This window comes from Alternaria postmessia (genome assembly GCF_024291825.1).
Source record: "Alternaria postmessia strain BMP 2775 chromosome Unknown scaffold_10, whole genome shotgun sequence".
NCBI classification, from domain to species: domain Eukaryota; kingdom Fungi; phylum Ascomycota; class Dothideomycetes; order Pleosporales; family Pleosporaceae; genus Alternaria; species Alternaria postmessia.
In genome coordinates, this window is record NW_026260083.1 from 21,007 (window position 1) to 38,735 (window position 17,729).

The 17,729-nt window shown below is 50.2% G+C and overlaps 7 protein-coding genes across 7 annotated transcripts; 3 read left to right on the forward strand and 4 right to left on the reverse strand.

The window, feature by feature from the left end:
- Window positions 1–773: 773 nt before the first annotated feature.
- J4E82_002463 (uncharacterized protein) lies at window positions 774–2,444 on the forward strand (the record flags this gene model as incomplete). The annotated part of the gene is made up of 1 exon (XM_051728764.1): window positions 774–2,444. One exon carries the CDS (start codon window positions 774–776, stop codon window positions 2,442–2,444), a length of 1,671 nt encoding a protein of 556 aa, XP_051591282.1.
- An 826-nt stretch (window positions 2,445–3,270) lies between these two features.
- J4E82_002464 (uncharacterized protein) lies at window positions 3,271–4,808 on the forward strand (the record flags this gene model as incomplete). Its single annotated transcript, XM_051728765.1, has 3 exons — window positions 3,271–4,219; window positions 4,284–4,543; window positions 4,758–4,808. 3 exons carry the CDS (start codon window positions 3,271–3,273, stop codon window positions 4,806–4,808), a joined length of 1,260 nt encoding a protein of 419 aa, XP_051591283.1.
- A 996-nt stretch (window positions 4,809–5,804) lies between these two features.
- On the reverse strand, window positions 5,805–6,728 carry J4E82_002465 (uncharacterized protein; the record flags this gene model as incomplete). Its single annotated transcript, XM_051728766.1, has 1 exon — window positions 5,805–6,728. One exon carries the CDS (start codon window positions 6,726–6,728, stop codon window positions 5,805–5,807), a length of 924 nt encoding a protein of 307 aa, XP_051591284.1.
- A 520-nt stretch (window positions 6,729–7,248) lies between these two features.
- J4E82_002466 (uncharacterized protein) lies at window positions 7,249–8,220 on the forward strand (the record flags this gene model as incomplete). Its single annotated transcript, XM_051728767.1, has 1 exon — window positions 7,249–8,220. The coding sequence occupies one exon, from the start codon at window positions 7,249–7,251 to the stop codon at window positions 8,218–8,220; it is 972 nt and encodes a 323-aa protein (XP_051591285.1).
- Window positions 8,221–11,826: 3,606 nt separating this feature from the next.
- Window positions 11,827–12,480, reverse strand: J4E82_002467 (uncharacterized protein; the record flags this gene model as incomplete). Its single annotated transcript, XM_051728768.1, has 1 exon — window positions 11,827–12,480. The coding sequence occupies one exon, from the start codon at window positions 12,478–12,480 to the stop codon at window positions 11,827–11,829; it is 654 nt and encodes a 217-aa protein (XP_051591286.1).
- A 442-nt stretch (window positions 12,481–12,922) lies between these two features.
- Window positions 12,923–13,744, reverse strand: J4E82_002468 (uncharacterized protein; the record flags this gene model as incomplete). The annotated part of the gene is made up of 1 exon (XM_051728769.1): window positions 12,923–13,744. One exon carries the CDS (start codon window positions 13,742–13,744, stop codon window positions 12,923–12,925), a length of 822 nt encoding a protein of 273 aa, XP_051591287.1.
- A 784-nt stretch (window positions 13,745–14,528) lies between these two features.
- On the reverse strand, window positions 14,529–17,705 carry J4E82_002469 (uncharacterized protein; the record flags this gene model as incomplete). Its single annotated transcript, XM_051728770.1, has 2 exons — window positions 14,529–17,556; window positions 17,605–17,705. 2 exons carry the CDS (start codon window positions 17,703–17,705, stop codon window positions 14,529–14,531), a joined length of 3,129 nt encoding a protein of 1,042 aa, XP_051591288.1.
- Window positions 17,706–17,729: the final 24 nt, after the last annotated feature.

Consider the following 17,729-nt stretch of genomic DNA (forward strand, 5'->3'; position numbering starts at 1 on the left):
CACGTTGTCTTCGCATGGACGCTATTCAACTGTGACCTTTCCTTTCGCTGTGCTTGATATGCGATCACACAGTCGTGAACGCAGTATTTTGTCATAAGCATACTACGTAAACGCTAGATCAGTCATCGTCTCCAGAAATTAGCAGTATCCCAAAAGACTGACCTGCATGATGAGAGCATCACTCACAACACATCTGTGTTTAAGCAGGTGAGCATCCGTAACGACAACCACCAGAGGGCTTGGATCGAATGTTATTGACACCTAAAATGGGTTGAAGAGCTCGACGCATTACTCAAAAAAGATGACAAGACAATCTATGCCTCCAACTCGTCGATATTCCTCAACATGCGAAAAGTGTGAGAAGTGAAGTGAATGAGACATTGTTCCTAAATATACACTATCCCAGCATTGTGTAAAGGATGAGTTGAAGAAGGCTGTAAGTACACGGCTCATATTACTTATGGATCCGCAACAACGAAGACACCAAGAACTACGATGCAGCGATACATATCGCGGCCGTCGTGGTGACCGATGAGTGCGCTAAAGAATACTTATGTTCAAGTCTTTGGTCTCGGACTATCAGAATGTCCCGAGCTAGATATAGGATAAATGGATCTAGTCACGGGATGAGTCTCAAGCGTGTAACTGGCGAACAAGGTGACATGCTCGACACTATGTTAAGCGTCCGGATAGCTAAAAGCTCGGCCAAAAACGTGCAGACGTAAGTCGCTGTTAAAAGACGCGGTGCAATTTGTAGCGTAGTGCATACCGGAATGTGGGAAACCAGAGACCCTGGCGTCGAACCGCTGACGTCATGGCTCGCTGTCACTGAGACAAGAACCACTGAGTGGCAGCCCATCGGTCTTGTTATTGAGGTATTGACCGGACCTAGAAGGGATAACCCTACATGTTGTAAAGACTACGTCTCGTGTACTCGGGTCAAAACAGGTTGTCATTTAGCCACACGGGTCGCGTACGACCACGACGATCTCGACGATCTGAATGACGTAGCATATTCGCACTTGAGCTGTCACACTAGCACTAACCCATTGACCCAGCCTTCTGTCTGGACCCTTGCCATAACATTACCAGAATTACACCTGGACGAAAAGATGCCACCGAAACAAGCACAACAGAAACCAAAACCAAACGCCGCAAATCCACCAAGCCAGAATATGGCTAACAACAGCGCCGGTGGCCAACAAGGTGGCATTCCAGACCATGAGATCAAACAGAACGCCGGCGTATCAGCGAGCATGGCGCTCCAGGCGGGTCAGAAGGCGTGGGAGTTGAGGCAAGCTGCGCATGGAGCGGGCGACGCAAAGGCAAGAGAAGAGATTTTGGCGAAAGCAATCAACAAGGAGATCGAGGCAGAGTCTTTTGGAAAAGCGGCGAAGTACACGCAGTCGGGCGCTTTCCAGGGTCTTGCAGCTGGTGCCGGATTGGGAGTGCAGCCGGGTGTCACCATCGGAAAATTGACTGGTGCCCTGGTTGGTGGCACAATATCTACAGTGACAGGATTGCTCGGAGGTGGCATCGGGTCCGTTTACGGAGCGATGAACGGTCCCATGTGGGACCTTGGTGAGATGGCAAGTCAAGGTGTCCAGGGAGTTGTCGGAGACTTCCTTCCGGACATCAAGTCGACTCCATCGCAGAAGAAGGCTTTGGAGAAGATGATCATGCAAACAAAGGAAACCCAAGCGCCATCCAAAGAGGAGCTGGAGCAAATGAAGAACGACGCACCAGACCAGATGCCGCAGTCTTGGTCTCAGTCGGCCAAAGACATGACAGCCTGGAGGCCGAGCATGCCGAGCATGCCATCAGCTAAGGGTATGGGGGGTGCATTGGGACTGGGTGGAATAGGTGCCGCGATGAATCCATGGGGAGGACAGAGTCAACAGCAACAACAGCCGCAGCAGAGCTCATCACAACCGAAGCAACAGCCTCAAAAGCAGGCTCAACAGGCTCCGAGTCAGCCCAAACAATCGACCCAGCCTCAGAAAAATTCTCAAACAAAGCCACAACAACCAAAGACAAACAACCCACAACCGCCAAAGCAAGAGAAACCACAATCCAATGAACCACCAAAGGAAGCACCCAAACCTCGTTCTCAGCGGCCGCCTACCACCAGAGGGCCTGCTAATCCCCAATCGTCTCAGCAGAATCAGGCACCGAGTGCACAACAGACCACAAGTCAGTCAAAGACCTCGTCACAGAAATCGAACTCAACGAGCAAGCCCGCCAATACCTCCAGTCAACCAAAGCGTGTGTCCTTTAGCGATAACAAAGAAAACAATGCCCCAGCCACTACCTCAAAAGAAAAAAGGAAGCCGAGAAAGTTGGGTCAGCAGGGGAGCAACACACAGAAGAGCGGCGGTCCAAGTCAACCATCTACTCCGAAGAAGGCACCGCGCAAGTTAGAACCAAGGAAGCCTGCTGCATAGATTATACGGCAGTGAAAGTAGGGGGCGATGTGAAGTGAATGAGTAGACAGAGGTCCGCATCGCTGCTGCAGACCTGTATTTCTTCTAGTACCTTCCAGCGTTCTGTATGCTTCATACACGTATTTTAGCGACAATGTAGCTTTACCCTAGTATTTTGAATCATTATCGATCACGTATTACACAACGACCCTCAATAGAAATCTTACATGCACATTCTGTTTCCTAGTTAACTCCCTCCTGATGTCGAACAATATTTGCACAACGCTGTAGCTAGAAGAAACGGATCACTAGGAGATTGCCCGTATCAACAGTCCACCTTCAATTAGATGCTTGTTAGCTTAGCAAGACTACCGTTTTGCAATGATGGCGACTCGGACGCGCAAACAATGCTAGCGAAATGTCGAAAAACTATCTTACAGTACGCCCTACTACACTTGACCCAGATAAGACTTATGTTTTCGTTTCCAGTTCGACGTTGGCTAAGTACTAAGACATCCACGAACCGCTGTTGCTAGAACATCTCTGCTTTCCTGGTAATCGTTGCTACACAGCGCATGGATTATCCATCTATAAACTTTAACGGATACTATGGATTCACTGGACGAGAAGCACCACGACGCATACAGGACAACAGTGGACTCTTCCACCTCGATGGTCATCAGACCACAACCTTCCAGTCTCTCAACTAAGTACTGCCTACAATTGTCCTGATCCGACTAGCGTTTGATTTGTTCGCGAACATTCAAAGCATCTCCCAACCATCCAAGAGTTTCCACGAACCAGCACCTCCATAAACCACGACCACTACTTCTGTTATCACTTGGGCATGGCTCAATCGAAGCCAGGGGACACCATTAACTACAGCATGTCTCAGGGCTACCTCCCGGTCGAGAACTCTGCTGTTAACAAGGACTTTGGCCTAGAATTTCCTGGAAACCAATACGATTTTGAAGCTCAACATCAAACAGCATCGGACGACGGAAGCGCACAATGGACTTCTGATAGTGGCATCACCGTGTTCAACTTTCCCGAAGACTGGGCCCCAGAAACAGAAGGCAGTGATCTGGATGATGTTTTTGGATACGGAAACAACAACGTTCAGCATCAACATAGCGCCACCCGAAGGGCTGAACAAGCACTTGAGCAACTGGTAGCTCAGCGTGTCCCATACATACCAGATCCGCCTTATCAGTTATTCCAAAAGCCTACCAGCTTTGTGGGTGCCCAGAAAGACGCATCCGATGCGCGCGCTCAAGATTATCGGGGGTGTGCAACGCTCAATCCGCATGAACGCACTCAAACTACTAAAATTGCGTCAGCGCGAGGTGGTACCTGTGAATTGGCATTCCGTAGTCTTGTGGAGGCGAAGAAAGCCATGCTTTCCCGCCATCTCGACAAAGCCTGGTTCGCGCCAATTGGTGACAGTACAATTCCTACTAACGATGAAGAACGAGCTACATATGTTGCCGAACTGTTGGACGCAATGAAAGATACTTCGGCATGCTCAGACAAGCGCGAGACACCCGCGTTCATGAGCCGCTGGACTCCTAATGCTATTAACGCGCCACATTCAACACATATGGAGAAGGTCTGTTGGCAGCTTGTTGATGTCGCTGAACGTTTGCACATCGATGGTCCAGCGTCGCTTCCGATCTATGACAAGCTGGCGCTTGCAATGGCCCGAAAATCACGCTATCTTACCTTTGGACAACGCATGAGTCATCTCAGTGCGCTGTTACGATTATCCAAGTACCGCTGTTTCTCGCTACTCAAGGGTAAGCAATGTCTCTGTACGGACCGCATGTAAGACAACTACTGACTTGGCACACTGATATTTAGGTGAGAATATTGAAACTACAGTTGCATCGCCAGCCCAGCGATGCTCAGGCACCATCGTAAACTGTGTACAAAACAGTAAGCGTCAAGAATTTATCAAGGAAGGACGACCGGTTTGGAAGGACAAGAACGGTGCAGCCAACAAAAAGATACAGTCAATGCCGGTGAACACCGACGAGTATATTAGCTCAGAGGTTTCGAGTTTGGACATCGCAGTGGGCCAAGCGCACACTGAAGATGCTCGCCAGGATATACCAGTCTCTGTTCGTTCCCCTTCACCTGCGCCCACAAGCGATACACACCATACTCATATTTGTTCTGTCAATGATAGATCAGCTCCTTGCGGAGACTCCCACTTAAACGGAATTTACGGCAACTCTGAGCGAGGTAATATTGTCACAGGACGGTACGAAGGCAACCACCATGTCAGTGGCAATTTGTACAATGCCAGCCACACACCCCGCTCAAACTACGCAGGTGTTTGCTATCTTCACCCTGGCGATGTTCCGAGTTCCTCCCAAGCACTGAAGCGCACTGCCAGAGATGCACAACTCGACAAAGATTCATGCCCACCTGCTCAGCGCCCACGCTTCGACAATTTAGTTGATCGCTCATATCAGGTATAGGAGACTGTACGGGCAGCTGGTCTGGCTACGCAGTTTGAAATCTTCAAACCTCCTTTTATCCTATGGTATAAGAAGAGGAGACAAGGAAAGTTGCGTAAGTTGATTATGGAACCATGGTTCACAAGTGGAAGAAAGGAAGTAAGGAACTTCTCGACGTCACTAGGGCCATTGCCGATCGGTCTGCCGTAGTCATGAGCGGAGTGCGTAACTCGAATAGTGTTTTCCTTCCGAAACCGTTTTGTCTTTAACTCAAGCGTACCTTGAAGACTCATGCTAATTCATTTGTCATAACCTCCAGAATGATTTTCCACTTCGGTGATCCTTGAGGTATAGCACTCTCGCGTGGCCTGACAAATAGACATGCCTAATTCATGGAAAGGTCTTGTGCGTTGTACAAACTATTAGGGTGTGTGTGTGTGTGAGGCGTCGATCGTAGGCTGCAGTAACCGATGTCGATTCGATACAAGGGTGCTGCGAAGGTCGCCTAGGCCACACCTCTTGAGCCACGTGCCAAACTTTCTTCTCCAGAACGCGATCCTCTGCTGAGCCGTCTATCTCGCATGACGGGGACGAGTGTGCAGTGTATAACCGTGACCAGCTTGATGCCAGGTAGTGAGAGCATCCTGTCGATGGTTTGACAAGACTACCTGCAGGTAGTGGAGGCGTCTGAACCGGCTGAACCCAAGGACGACAATGAGTCGTTGGCGTCCGAAAGCAGCCGATAGTCCCGTAGCGTGGTAGATTGCTATCAATCTTCCTCAGCTATAACGCGATTCGATATGTGAACAGTCAAAACGACAAACTTCCAGCGCTAGTTGAGCTCAGGAGCATCATCGCGTACACCAAATTGACAAACACCGTCGTCCAGCACATTGGACATCTTGTCTCTCGTCCTTCCTCAGCTCTCTTTTCCAACATCGCCTCTGGCCCACTCTGGTCCCTGCCCTTCCTCTTTGTCTTTCGCTAATTTCTTTTCCAACTCCTGCCTCGCTTTCTCGCCAAACTTCTTCTCCCACTCTTTGTCTCTCTCCTTCTGCGGTGCAGCGAATTGAGTACTGAGACCACCTCTACTCTTGACTTGCATTTTCTTCTCCGCTGCTTCATTCTGCTTCAGTTGCTCTTCGGCACTCTGTATCCGGCGCTTGAGACTGATCTCGAACATGTCCCTTCCTTTATGTCTCCCCTTGAGCCCGTTGTCGTCTTTGTCGAAGTATACTGCCCAGCGTAGTCCTTCTTTGCCCCACGGTGTATCGGGATCTTCATCAGCACCATCCCATTCGTCGATAGCCATGAAGCCTTCCCAGCCGTCGAATGTCAGGTGGGTCTCGTCTTCGGTCCAGTCCCAAACGCCTACATGATGCACGATACTGCCCGTGCGATTCGAGTAGCGTAGCTCATACGTCTCTCTGTCGCAGTATATCCAGTTCAGCATAGGCGGGTCGTCGCTGATGGTGCTAACCAGTCCCCTTTCCGGGGGGCAGCGATCCTCGTCAGGATATGCAATATAGAAACCTGCAAATGGATGCAACGGCTCCCGTCCTTCACCGTCTACCCCATCCGGCCACATCGGTTTGTTATCCGCGTCCCTCGGCACAACCCAGACTTTATCGTGGCGCACAACGAGGATGCCATTGTTGACTTCTTCTTTCGCGATCGGATCGGGATCATCGCAGGCTACAAGGCAGTTGAACTTCCACATGCGCGACTCGTTGGCGGCTTCTTCGTTCTGCTTCTTTTGGTGCTCGACACCTTGCGCGACACCAGTAACGACAGGAATGGCGACCACGCAGCCGCCAAGGAAGATGCCTAGAGGAAGCGCCATATCGAATTATGCGACCGATGGTTTTGTGGTAAGGATTCAAAGCGGTCGCATTGCGGGAGAGGGTTGAACTTCGTTGTGGATGCAAGGCGGTACCGTCCAGAGTGGGATGAGACAAAAACGCGTTGCGTCATTGTTGGCACCTTTCCCAAATAAGCCTAATCTCCTGCGCGTTGAACCAACGCGTCCCGAGCTCGACATGTCGTTTCACAGTCATCGCACAGTTGATGTTCGGTGACATCGACAAAGAAGACGGGATATACCTCGTCGCAGTCAGCCGATATGATATCGACTTGCAGTAACCTTGCCAGTGACTCGGTGAGTAGCAACCTCATCGTACAGCCATTGTTGTTATCAACGTATAGCGGGATGAACCTGCATACAACGCTGAGGCCGCGGCTGCATGTCTGCACAATGTCTCGTTTCTCGAGAACAAAACGTTACTGATCAAGCTATTTGTATTTCTTTCGCCCTTGAAATAGCAGCCGAGCGATCCATTGCGCAGCCACCATCAAGCACGACAATGAAGTCTACAGACACTAACTTCGCCTCCGCAATCACTTCTACAGCAGTTCGTCCCAAGCCGTCATTCCACATCAATGCCTCATGCTCAAATCTTCATCTTCCTGTCGCACAACCATCTCCCTTGTTCGATGGCATCAACGAAGACATCAACATACATCGATTTCCCGCCTTCCAGGACCCGCTCACTATAGGCCAGGGCGTACCAGCGTTGGCGCCGCACTGTACGTTACATTGCGGCCATCGGGTCTGCATGCACTTAAGCATGAAAGGATTGGATTCTCTAGCATGCCAGTGTGGATCCGAAGAACGTGAGCCTAAGGAAGAAAAGACGGTCATGACTTGGTACCGACCAGAGATGGATCTCGACTATTTAGTCATGAACTCCATCGAAGACTCGATCGCCAACGCTGGCCCGCTTCATGAGATTGATGTTTACTATAACGAAGTTTTCAAGATACTTGCACACCTCCAAGAGCGTGCCAGATCTTTGGCGCTGCACAACGAGTATTTGGTACGTGCTGTGCACTGCGACTACCCAGGCCACGAAGAAGAGATTGCTTATGCTGCAGTCGACCATATCTTCAGGATCATGCGCTTGTACTTCCATCGCATACTACGCTCTCAGGACCATCATCTGATAAGTATCCAACAGCTCCAGCGCGAATTGAACGTATATCTCTGGACGCTGCTTGCTGAGTGGGTGGAGGCGCATTGCGACGATGAGACCCGTAATCGTGTAGTATTAAATGAAGGCCCCGCCTCTATAATCCAGGCTATTTCTGGTTCTACAGCTGCTATCCTGGAGCTTTGGGAGGAGTGCATAGAAGGAGTTCTTGAATTGCTTCTTTGGCGAGACGAAGAGGTCAAGTGGTGCAACGTGGAAAGCCGAGTGGTTTTTGGTGTCTTGACGGTAATACTCTTGTGGGTGCTCATCATAATCCTTTGGGGGAACGTAGGTTCGCATATATAAGATCAAGGGATAACATAAACCTATAGATTATCTTTATAATGAGTTTATAGGTTGTTCACGGCAAATTTTGGTACCTGTAACCTTGTCATACCAGCGTGAAAGTCTCTCCTTGGGCGTGGTGCCAAGGATGTGGTAAATGCTCCAAAGGAGCGAAGTTTGGAACTTTGGTGATCTCCTCGTCGAAATGGATGCAAGTCTTCAAGAGCCCCACCCTTCTGTAATGTCCATCGCTATCCGTTGGGACTAAGGCCAGCCCAAGTAATGTAAAGCAAGCTTGGACTTTCTCCGCTGGTCCTGGCCGCTGAGTCGATTCTTCTATGCGTGCCTTCGCCTTGCGTAATCTCGGATTGGAGAGGATACTTTTGTGTAGCATGCTTCCGACTTGCGAGGTTCTGGAATGGGACTCTTCTGTATTTTTCGATCGATTTCCAGAATCCAAAACCTTGCACAAGCAAAATTTGATGTTGTTTGTCGGAGTGTCGACAAGACTAGAGTCGAGAAGCAGCCATCCATAAGCTGTCTGCCGCTTTGACTCAACGACTGGCCTAGCTCGCTTACTGTAGTCCATTTCCAGATAATTGTTGTAATGGAATGCGGTATGTCGTGACTTCTGCCATAGCATTTTTCTCTCTTTGGTTACCAACACCGTGCCGATCTCAAGATCGATGCAGCGCCCATACAGTGTCAAGGATTTGTTGACTATACCTTGCATGTCCATAGTCGGTTGAACATACTCTGAGTTCTCATCGCTGGTAATAGCATCCACCTTGATGCTGTAAAGAACATGTGTTTGCTTCCCTTTCTTATTGGGTTCAAATTTGATGTTCTCACCCCACTGAGACACCCAACTCCACGAGATCGAGCAGAGCGACAGCCTGGTCACTGAATCTTGTACTTGTGGGCCAGGATGCTTGTCCTTGCGACTGCTATGCACGGCCCATAATAGACCAGATGTAAAATCTTCTTTCCAGATCCCATTCAGGTAAAAGATATGGTGATTGGCTGCAAAAATGGTTGCAAGACCGGCAAGAGCTGGTAGTACATCGGAACTATAGCTCAAGGATCGGCGCGAAAAGGCTTCTACGACTCTATACCATGTTTCAAATAGGCCTTTAGTTGCGTGGAGTGAAACCTCTGGTGCATTGGTGCTGTCCAGCCAAAAATGCAATAGTGGTAAATATGTTGTGACCATCTCAGGTTTACGTCCAACAAGGCCCTTTTTAACGTCGTCGAGGGTATCAGGGGATGCCGCATGGGTAGTAGGCATGCTTTCTGACAGCTCACAGCTCCGGCATGTCCACTGCATCTCTGAATGCCGAAAACCCAGTTGTCGTGGCGCAAGCACCTCCTCTTGCAGAATCCATCCCCTAGTGTCCAGCGGACACGGACTTCTTTCGGGCAAGGATTGCACGTACGCTGAAATTTGATGCGTCTCGTCTCCAATAGTAGCTGCAAAGTCCAGTTGACAAGGCTTGGTCAATCTGGGATCTCGTGTCATAGACAGGCCCGCATCAACGTTGTCTCCAGCGCCAGCGAATATTGTCAACGCGGACTGTTTATATACATCGCCCATTCGTGCAATCTCTGTGCGTGAGTCCTCGACTGAGTCCTGGATGATCGTTAGGGCATCTATCCAGATATGTTTAAACCCCAATCGAGAAGCGAGGTCAACGGCCTCCTGGAAGGTTTTCGGAAGGTCACATCGTGGGATTGAGTTGTAGTGCTGCTCGAAATTTCCAGAGTTAGTTACGTATCTTTTCGTGACGTTACCCCATACATAGCTCAGCGTGGCGTATGAACGTATGCTAACCACCTCGTTGTCTTCTAGAAAGGGATGGCTTGGATTGACAATGTTGATTAGGCGCGTGGGTAAATACGAGGCGGATATAGCGTCTCGACAGGCAGTGTGGGTTTCCGAGCATGTCTTGAGCCATGCTGAAGCCAAGGCAATGTTTGCATCTGACAAAGTTGACGCGTCGCACTCTGGGGAGAATTCGTGGTTGCTGTGTTGTTCCTCGTCTTGCTGGGCTATTGCTTCTGCACTTAATGCGTCCGATTTTGGTTTACTCGACTTGGTTAGAGTTGCCACCATGGTTGAAAACGGTTCTAGCACAGACTCAGCGCAATGCCTGTCTTCGAAGTGATTTCGAGCACCCACCAGCCATCCGAGGTACCAAGCATCTGAATCCGTAAACCATCGCCTCAAAGTATACACTCAGGACAGCTGTTTCAAGCGAAGCCAGAGTCTCTTCCTGGAGCTTCCGACTAATGCTGAGGATGATGCGTGACTCGGTGTCATTTTTCTTTCGCAGACGCCGACCAATCTGCAATAGTGCTTGAATCTTGAGACAGAATTGACAACCGGTGTCAGCAGTACGTTGCAAACACTGAAGGTTGCACGAATGTTGGAAGAACAGTATGTGATCATTTTTAATGTCTTTCATATAACCAAGTAATGGTACCTGGAGTTGCTGTACAGCTGGAGGGCATGCTTCGATATGCCTGAAATGGATGCTGGTACACTTGGAACAAAGCATCGAAGTGGGAGTGGAACGAAGTTGCGAACAGCCCCAAACGAGGGTTGCCGCTCAAAGTCTCGTCAGATAACACAATGGATAGATAGCAACGAATGTGTCGGTGGAGAGTTGCGCAATTTTGTTGGACAGAAAATCGTGGGCTCGTGCAGGTAAGCTAGACAGACGGTATTGCAAAGGGTTTCGACGCGTGCATGTTCACGTCATTGGCATTGCAGCGGGTACGCGTCCGTGGAAATGAACGTGGCGGGGATGGGCCGCTAGGCCCAGATGATGCGCGTTATTTCCGATTGGCCGTGAATAGGTTTAAAACACGCATTGGAGGGTACGACAATCTCCATGTATGAAGTGCCACCAACAGCCTACTCTTCATACGAGTTTTCTATCCACTTGGGCGGATGCTTTTGCACACTAATCTTCCCCCAAGCCATCCCCGAAAAGACACCCTTTGTCCAAGTTGTTCATACCACCATTCATTCCATACTCCTGACGTCCGGAAACCAATAGCGTCGACGACTGGGGATTCTCCAGTCTTCTGAGCGTTGCTGACCACGCGCCGCCGAATGTCACCAAACACCTTGCTTAATACCCTCTGTTGTTTTCTACAAAGATGCATGTCGTGGCTAAGCTTTGCAGATATTTCCAAAAGTCCGTTGTGGGGCTCTTCCCCCTTCTCTGTCAAAAGAATACGTACCGTATCGAAATAGACTTGCTGAATCGATTTGTTATAGTCGATCTCTGGGACACTGGAAGAACGGTTGACTATCCCCAGGAGCCCGTATACTTTGTCACGAGGGTCTTCGCACTCAAATTGCGAGTAGAGATCAAGGCGATCAGACAAGCTCCATAAGAACTTACTTTTAGGACCTGATGGATTCTTCGTCATAACGTCGGAGAACAACCAGGTTGCTATATTGTTGTTCCTGCGTAGCATAGTCCTCTCAAGTTCGGAGAACGTTCTTCTAAAGTGGAGCCAGTCGACTAAGAGATCGCCACTCATGATCTGAACCTTCTGAGCGAGTACGATCTCCTGAACAATCCATATGCGCGTAAAATAGCGATTACTAAATATCTACTCGAAATGTTTGTATTCGAAAGTACCATCCATGATCCGTTGAAGCGGCTGATAGCAGGAATCATCTAGCCAAGTAATGACAGTATGACTATTGCCGTATACTTCAGCCATCATGCCGACTTGATGGTTTCGCTCCTGTATATTGGTCTGGTTGATGCAGAGTGAATCCACCCATATATGCTTGGTTTGTTGCGCCTTCTCGCTCTGACTAAAGGCGTTAAGGAAGTTGTACAGATTCTCGCGAACAAACCAGCATTTACCGTTCAACCAGACCCTGTGTGTGGGAAGTGGAGCACCCCAGGTATAAGAGAGAGCAATGTAAGGTGGAGCTCGGTCGATCTCATATACATCAATCGTACAGCCAAAACTAGCTCCTCCGAGGTGTGGGTAGGGATATGCAGAAGCCCGGTGGACCTTGATCAGTCTGATGTTGTGTCCAACAGGGGTCAGAAGCCCATAAACATACGGGTCTTTGCTTGCGACCGAATCTAGTTCGTCGAGCTTAGTGGTTGGTGTCAAAGGGCGCGACTGAGGTGTAGATCGAGCAGGCTCAGAAAGCTTGGGTTTTGCTGAGACGAGCGGTAGACTGGTGCTACTCTGCCCTTCTGCAACGGCCTTTCGCTCCTGGTTGCGGTTCAGGAAGTCCTGCATGCTGTGTCACAAGGACGCCCTTCCTCAGAAACAAAAGGCTTTTCTGCGATTAATGCACGTGTTTTGTGCTGCGATGATAGACATGAGGAAGGCAAAATGAGAGCGGGGTCTGAGGTGTTGCGGCCCACTGCTCAGCCTCGCGAACACGAGACGCAAGTGACGTAGCAATGCCTAGAGAACTCATAGATGCAAACAAAGGAGCGCTGCCTTAGATGTAGTCGTTAAATTACCGACCAAGATGCTAGGCGGAACAAATGCTTGGTGGAATGGAAAGTGCGCATGTAGGCATGGGAAAGAGGAAAAGAAAGGCGGAGTGAACGAAGAGCTTTGGGTATGTCGTGTTCATTAATCATCGCTCGTGAGACAAATATACATAAAGTACTGTAAAGAATGCAGCGTACAGCGCAATAGCTCAGGCCACATGTATTAGAGCAAAGATGGCTCAAAAAGTATCCAGCCCCATCTTCTGCAGGACGCCTACCAGGTCGACCTCCACGATCTCGTCCCAGCCCCTCTCAGGGCCCCAGGCAACGCGCTTCTGGTTGAGCTTTGTCTCTTCTAGCAAGCCCCTCAGGAGTGGGCTGGATTTAGACACACTCGGGTAGGCGTCGAACTCGACGTCGTCGATCGACGGCAACTGTGCGAGCAAACCTCTCAGCAGCCCGACGCAGTACTCAGTGTAGAAGTTTTTGCCGGCACGGAACCCTTCAAATACATCGTTGGATGCAGGGTCGAGCTCTACAAAGACCTTGAGTTTATACACCTTCTTCATCGCCGCCAGGCCAAGGCGGCTGTCCACCACCCAGCATTTCGGCGGTTTGGTGAAGCCTGGCCCTAGTCTCAACTCCAAACGTGTGAGCTGTGCTCTGTATTTGCGAGGGAACCACGCGAGTAGCGGATGCTTGCGGTTGATGTAACGTCCGATAGGGAACACGCGGAAGGTGTTGCCACCGTAGAAAACGCGCGACGCTTCGTCGTGCATACGGTGGTCTACGAGGAAGAGGCGGAGGGCGGGTGCGATCGTGCGATAGTTGGCTTCATCGAGATCGATAGTCTTGGGGAAGATCAGAAGCTCTTCGTAAACGCGCAATCGCAGTTCGTAGGGAAGATCGAAGAAGCGAAAAGGCTGGCGCTGAGCGGCTTCCTTGCCGTCTTCCACTGGATCGTCCTGAGATTGCGGCGGTGCAGCAGCCCGCTCATCCACCAGCCGCACTTTGCTCATGCGATTGACCATGTGGTCAATCGCCTTCGATTTACGCGCCATCCTATTGAACAGCACCCTCCAAAGCGATCACTTTTGTCGCTTTGGTTGTATTTATGCATCCATCGCGTCACTCGTGCGTATACGTATCGGTATCGTTCGAGGCGAGAGGAGACGTAGCAATGATGAAAATTCTTAAGAGGATGTCTCGGAGCCACGGGACCGTCAGCCCATTCGGTAGGGGCAGGCAGTTCTTGGGGGCAAAGAGGTTCGATCTCCCCAGCTTATGTCAACTTCAATCTTGTAGAGGAACAAAGAGTGAGGTCAAATTCTGTGGGTGCAACTTTCTATATGGAAAAAGAAGAGAGAGTGGCGGCGACGCGGAGAGTTTTGTCCAAGGTCCGACTAGCGTATTAGTCAGCCGCCTGCCGAGCCCCACCGTTCGCCGACCCACCGACTTCGCGTTCTGCCTGCCAGAATAACAGGCTCCGCTTTGTTACCTTGCACAACCATGTTGCATAATCACTTCATCGTAAAATTGTATATCTTTAGGGCAAGGTCTGCTCGGTCGAGAAAGGCCCATAAGAACGGGATTCTATTGCTGCAGACGTGTGTAGATGAGGAAAAGAAAAGAACAAAACAGATTCACTTGCAGTTCATTCTTCGTTATCAGCTACTGCCAAGTGATTCGCCCACTATCGTATTCATTCCTTCCCAATCCCATGCCTCATAATCATATGCAACCAAAGCATGTTTTCATCGCGATACCAATAGACCTTCTGTTTCCAAAATGCTCTGTTCTTACGGTCCTCTTATTCAAGCTTTCTTCGAAGACATCGCTACTAGGTCAATGGTCGGGAGCGCATGCATTACATGGCTCGCCACCGCCCCGCTCGGTCGCGACGGTGATGTTGACCAAACCACAGGATTCGTTCCCAATCGTGTATCCAGAGTAATCAAATGGGTGAGCGCCGTAGGTTTGACCTTGGTCTGGTCGGCCTTGCGGCGGGACAGGGTTCGGGAACGGTGCCGTAGCGTCAATGGGAACACCGGCGCTGCCGCGACCACCATACAAACCATTGCCACGATTGTTCCGGTGGCCGTGGCGAGGAACCGTGTAGTAGCTGGGAGGGTACATGTTGCGAGGTCCGGACGGGAAGCCAACGTTGCGCACAGTGGTGAGATCGACGTTGAAGTGGCGTGGAGCGTTGCTGTTCGAGTGACTGTTGAGGGCAGCCTGTTTAGATATCATATTGAGCTGATTCTCAAAAGGTCGATTTGCTCCAGCGTTGGCATTGTGCGGGATTGAGACCTCTCGGTTGGAAGCAGGATGACAATTCTCTTGGCGGGTCTCTTCACGACGCCGAGTCGTAGGCAAAGGTGGTGGAGGCATTAGCTCCGCGGAATTTGAGCGCTGATTCGCTGCAGCAGAGCGAGGAGTCGCTGGCCTGGGGGTCATGATGGGAATCGCCTTTGAAGAAGGATGAGGAGAATCGACCGGAGAAGACAGAGACGTGCGCTGTTTTCTGGATTGCTTGAACTTCTTGGGCGATTTTGGACGACCATTACGATAGCCCTGCTCGTAAGCAAATTGTACACCGTACATATACCACAGGAACGGTATGCCGTTTCTATCGAGTACCGTTGCATCTGGCAGACCAACGATGTCATGAGACGAGACCGGAGGTACGGTTCTCGTGGTAGCTTCGATCGGGCCAGCTATGGACGAAGCCTGAGGTACGAATTCCGCAGCAGTTGCTCGAAGAGAGCCCACACTAGATTGAGTTGAACAACCGCTATCTCTTTGTTTACCCTCATCAGAAACATACCACTCACCTCTTCCTCGAACGGAAGTCACGTTACCAACAGCGTCATCGATATCGTCCGTGGAGGCAGAGACAGGCTCTTCTTGTTTGACTTCGATGTTTGTGTTTTCTGCATCCAAATTGTGAGCCATCATGACGACGATTGCGGGTATGCTTGTAGAACATGTAAGCGTCGTACCATGAGTAAAAGCTGGTGGGGCATCCCATGACATGTTCTCTGGCTTCACAGTCTTGTATGAAGCCTCATGGTCGACCGTACAGTTGTTGACGTGGACAAAGCTTGCGCCGCATTGTGAGATATTCTTTGGTAGGCCTGAAACCTCGATATTCGGAGCAGACATGGGACTGTCAACGTGAGCTAGCTGTTTCTGCTCGGCCTTAAAAACAGTGTCCAGTGTTTGATCATCACCATGTAATTCAGATGTCCGGGAGATAATCGGAGTTGAGCCAGTACTGTCGACGGTGCGTACGTGACGCAGAGATGCTGGCAAAGGCTTTGGCGTTTCGGGTAGAGGCACTTTTGACGCGTCTGACTGCATAGCTTGCAGCGTTTTGAGCTTGCATTGCAAAGACTTCACCGACTCAACTCGCTGGACGGTTGGGTTCCGAAGGGGAACCGCAATCTTGCTGGTAGCGCCAACACGTGGGATGCGAGACATTTGTGTAGGAGATACCGGACTTTGCGGACTTCTCAACATATACGAGCCGCTCGGCGCTACTGTTGGTGCCGATGAAGAATCTCTATGAAGATCATGGCATGAAACAGTTGGAGGAATTTTGAGCGCAAGCTTTGGTGTCAATGAACTCCGCTTGCCTTCTGTGTTCCCTTTCGCTGTCGTCGAACGCGAACTGTTGGAGTCATGATGCATCTGTTCATCATCAATGTTAGCCTTGAGGTCAAAATCAGGAACATCAAGGTCTTCGGGGTTCTCTGCAGCAGACTGAAAGCTATGTTCCGTGCTTGCAGAACTCCTTACTGGCGATCCTTCTGCGGTATGAAACGACATCCGGCCAGTAGAAGTAGCAACACTACTAGGTGTTCGTGAGTGCGCTGCTGATATCGACTCGGTGCTGAGATGTGTCGACTTGCTAGGCGATGTCCTGAAGGAGAGATTTTGCTGACGCACGCTGCTACGTAAGGGTCCAGTAGGACTGTTCCATGGTCGCTTTGTTGGAGAGCCGTGTAGTCTGCTAGGGCTGAGCGGAGAGGTGGGTGATGCTATGGTGCTATCGACAGCAGCTAGGGCCTCTTTTGTGAGGTATAGTGCACCTTCTTTGCTATGTGTTCTTCTCAGATCGGTTGAACTACGTGTTTCCCTTAGTGTCTTGACCTTGTCTGGAGAATCACTGTCCCAGCTATCTTTCGAAGTTCGTGCCTTTGCCCGCTGAGCGGTTGCGAGATTGGGACCAGTGCTCTTCACCAACCACTGGGTAGGTATGGACTTGCGAGGACTGTGACCCGCTGCACCAACTCTATGCGCGGCGTACCGATAGTCCGCTTGTTCTTGATGATGCATAGCGATCGTATCAAGATCAGTAGTCGAATCGACAGACTCGTCGTGAGATCCTTCGCGGGCGTTAGAGTGCCCGCTACATGACTCAAATCGAGCAAACAGTTCAGGAACCTTACCGTCGTGAGTAACCTTCATATGCAATGAAGACTGTGTATTCAAGGGCATATCAATGTCGACGTTGCTGTAGCTCTGCCTGTCCAGTACTGGGCTAGCGTCGCTAAGACTGTTTTGTTGTTGCCGAGGGCCGTCAATAAGGGCAGAGCGTGGAATGAAAGCAGCCTGATGATGGGATTGTACATCTCGCTCTTGCACGACGACGTCCCAAGTTGATGCGTGCCCGGCTTCAGACGGCTTGATAATTGACATGTTATCGTTGTACTGTGATTGGTGCTGTTGCTGAGTATGCGATGGTAACTGCGAATGCGATGAGCTACCGTTGTTGGCGGATGATGCAGGTGGATGAGCAGATGAGCCAGACTGAGCGTCGGGTTTATCGTTGAGGTTATTGTCTGCACTCTGGTCGTCTGGCGAATGACTGTCACTATCAGTTGTGTGCCAGTTATATCACAGGAACGGTGCTTACTTTCTGGGCAGACCGAGTGCTATCGCGTTGTTACAGTAGGATATTCTGGTGAACTCGGCGTGGCAACAGGTCGAGACATAAGAGTAATGATAAACACACATGATGTCGGGTAGCGGTTGTCGACT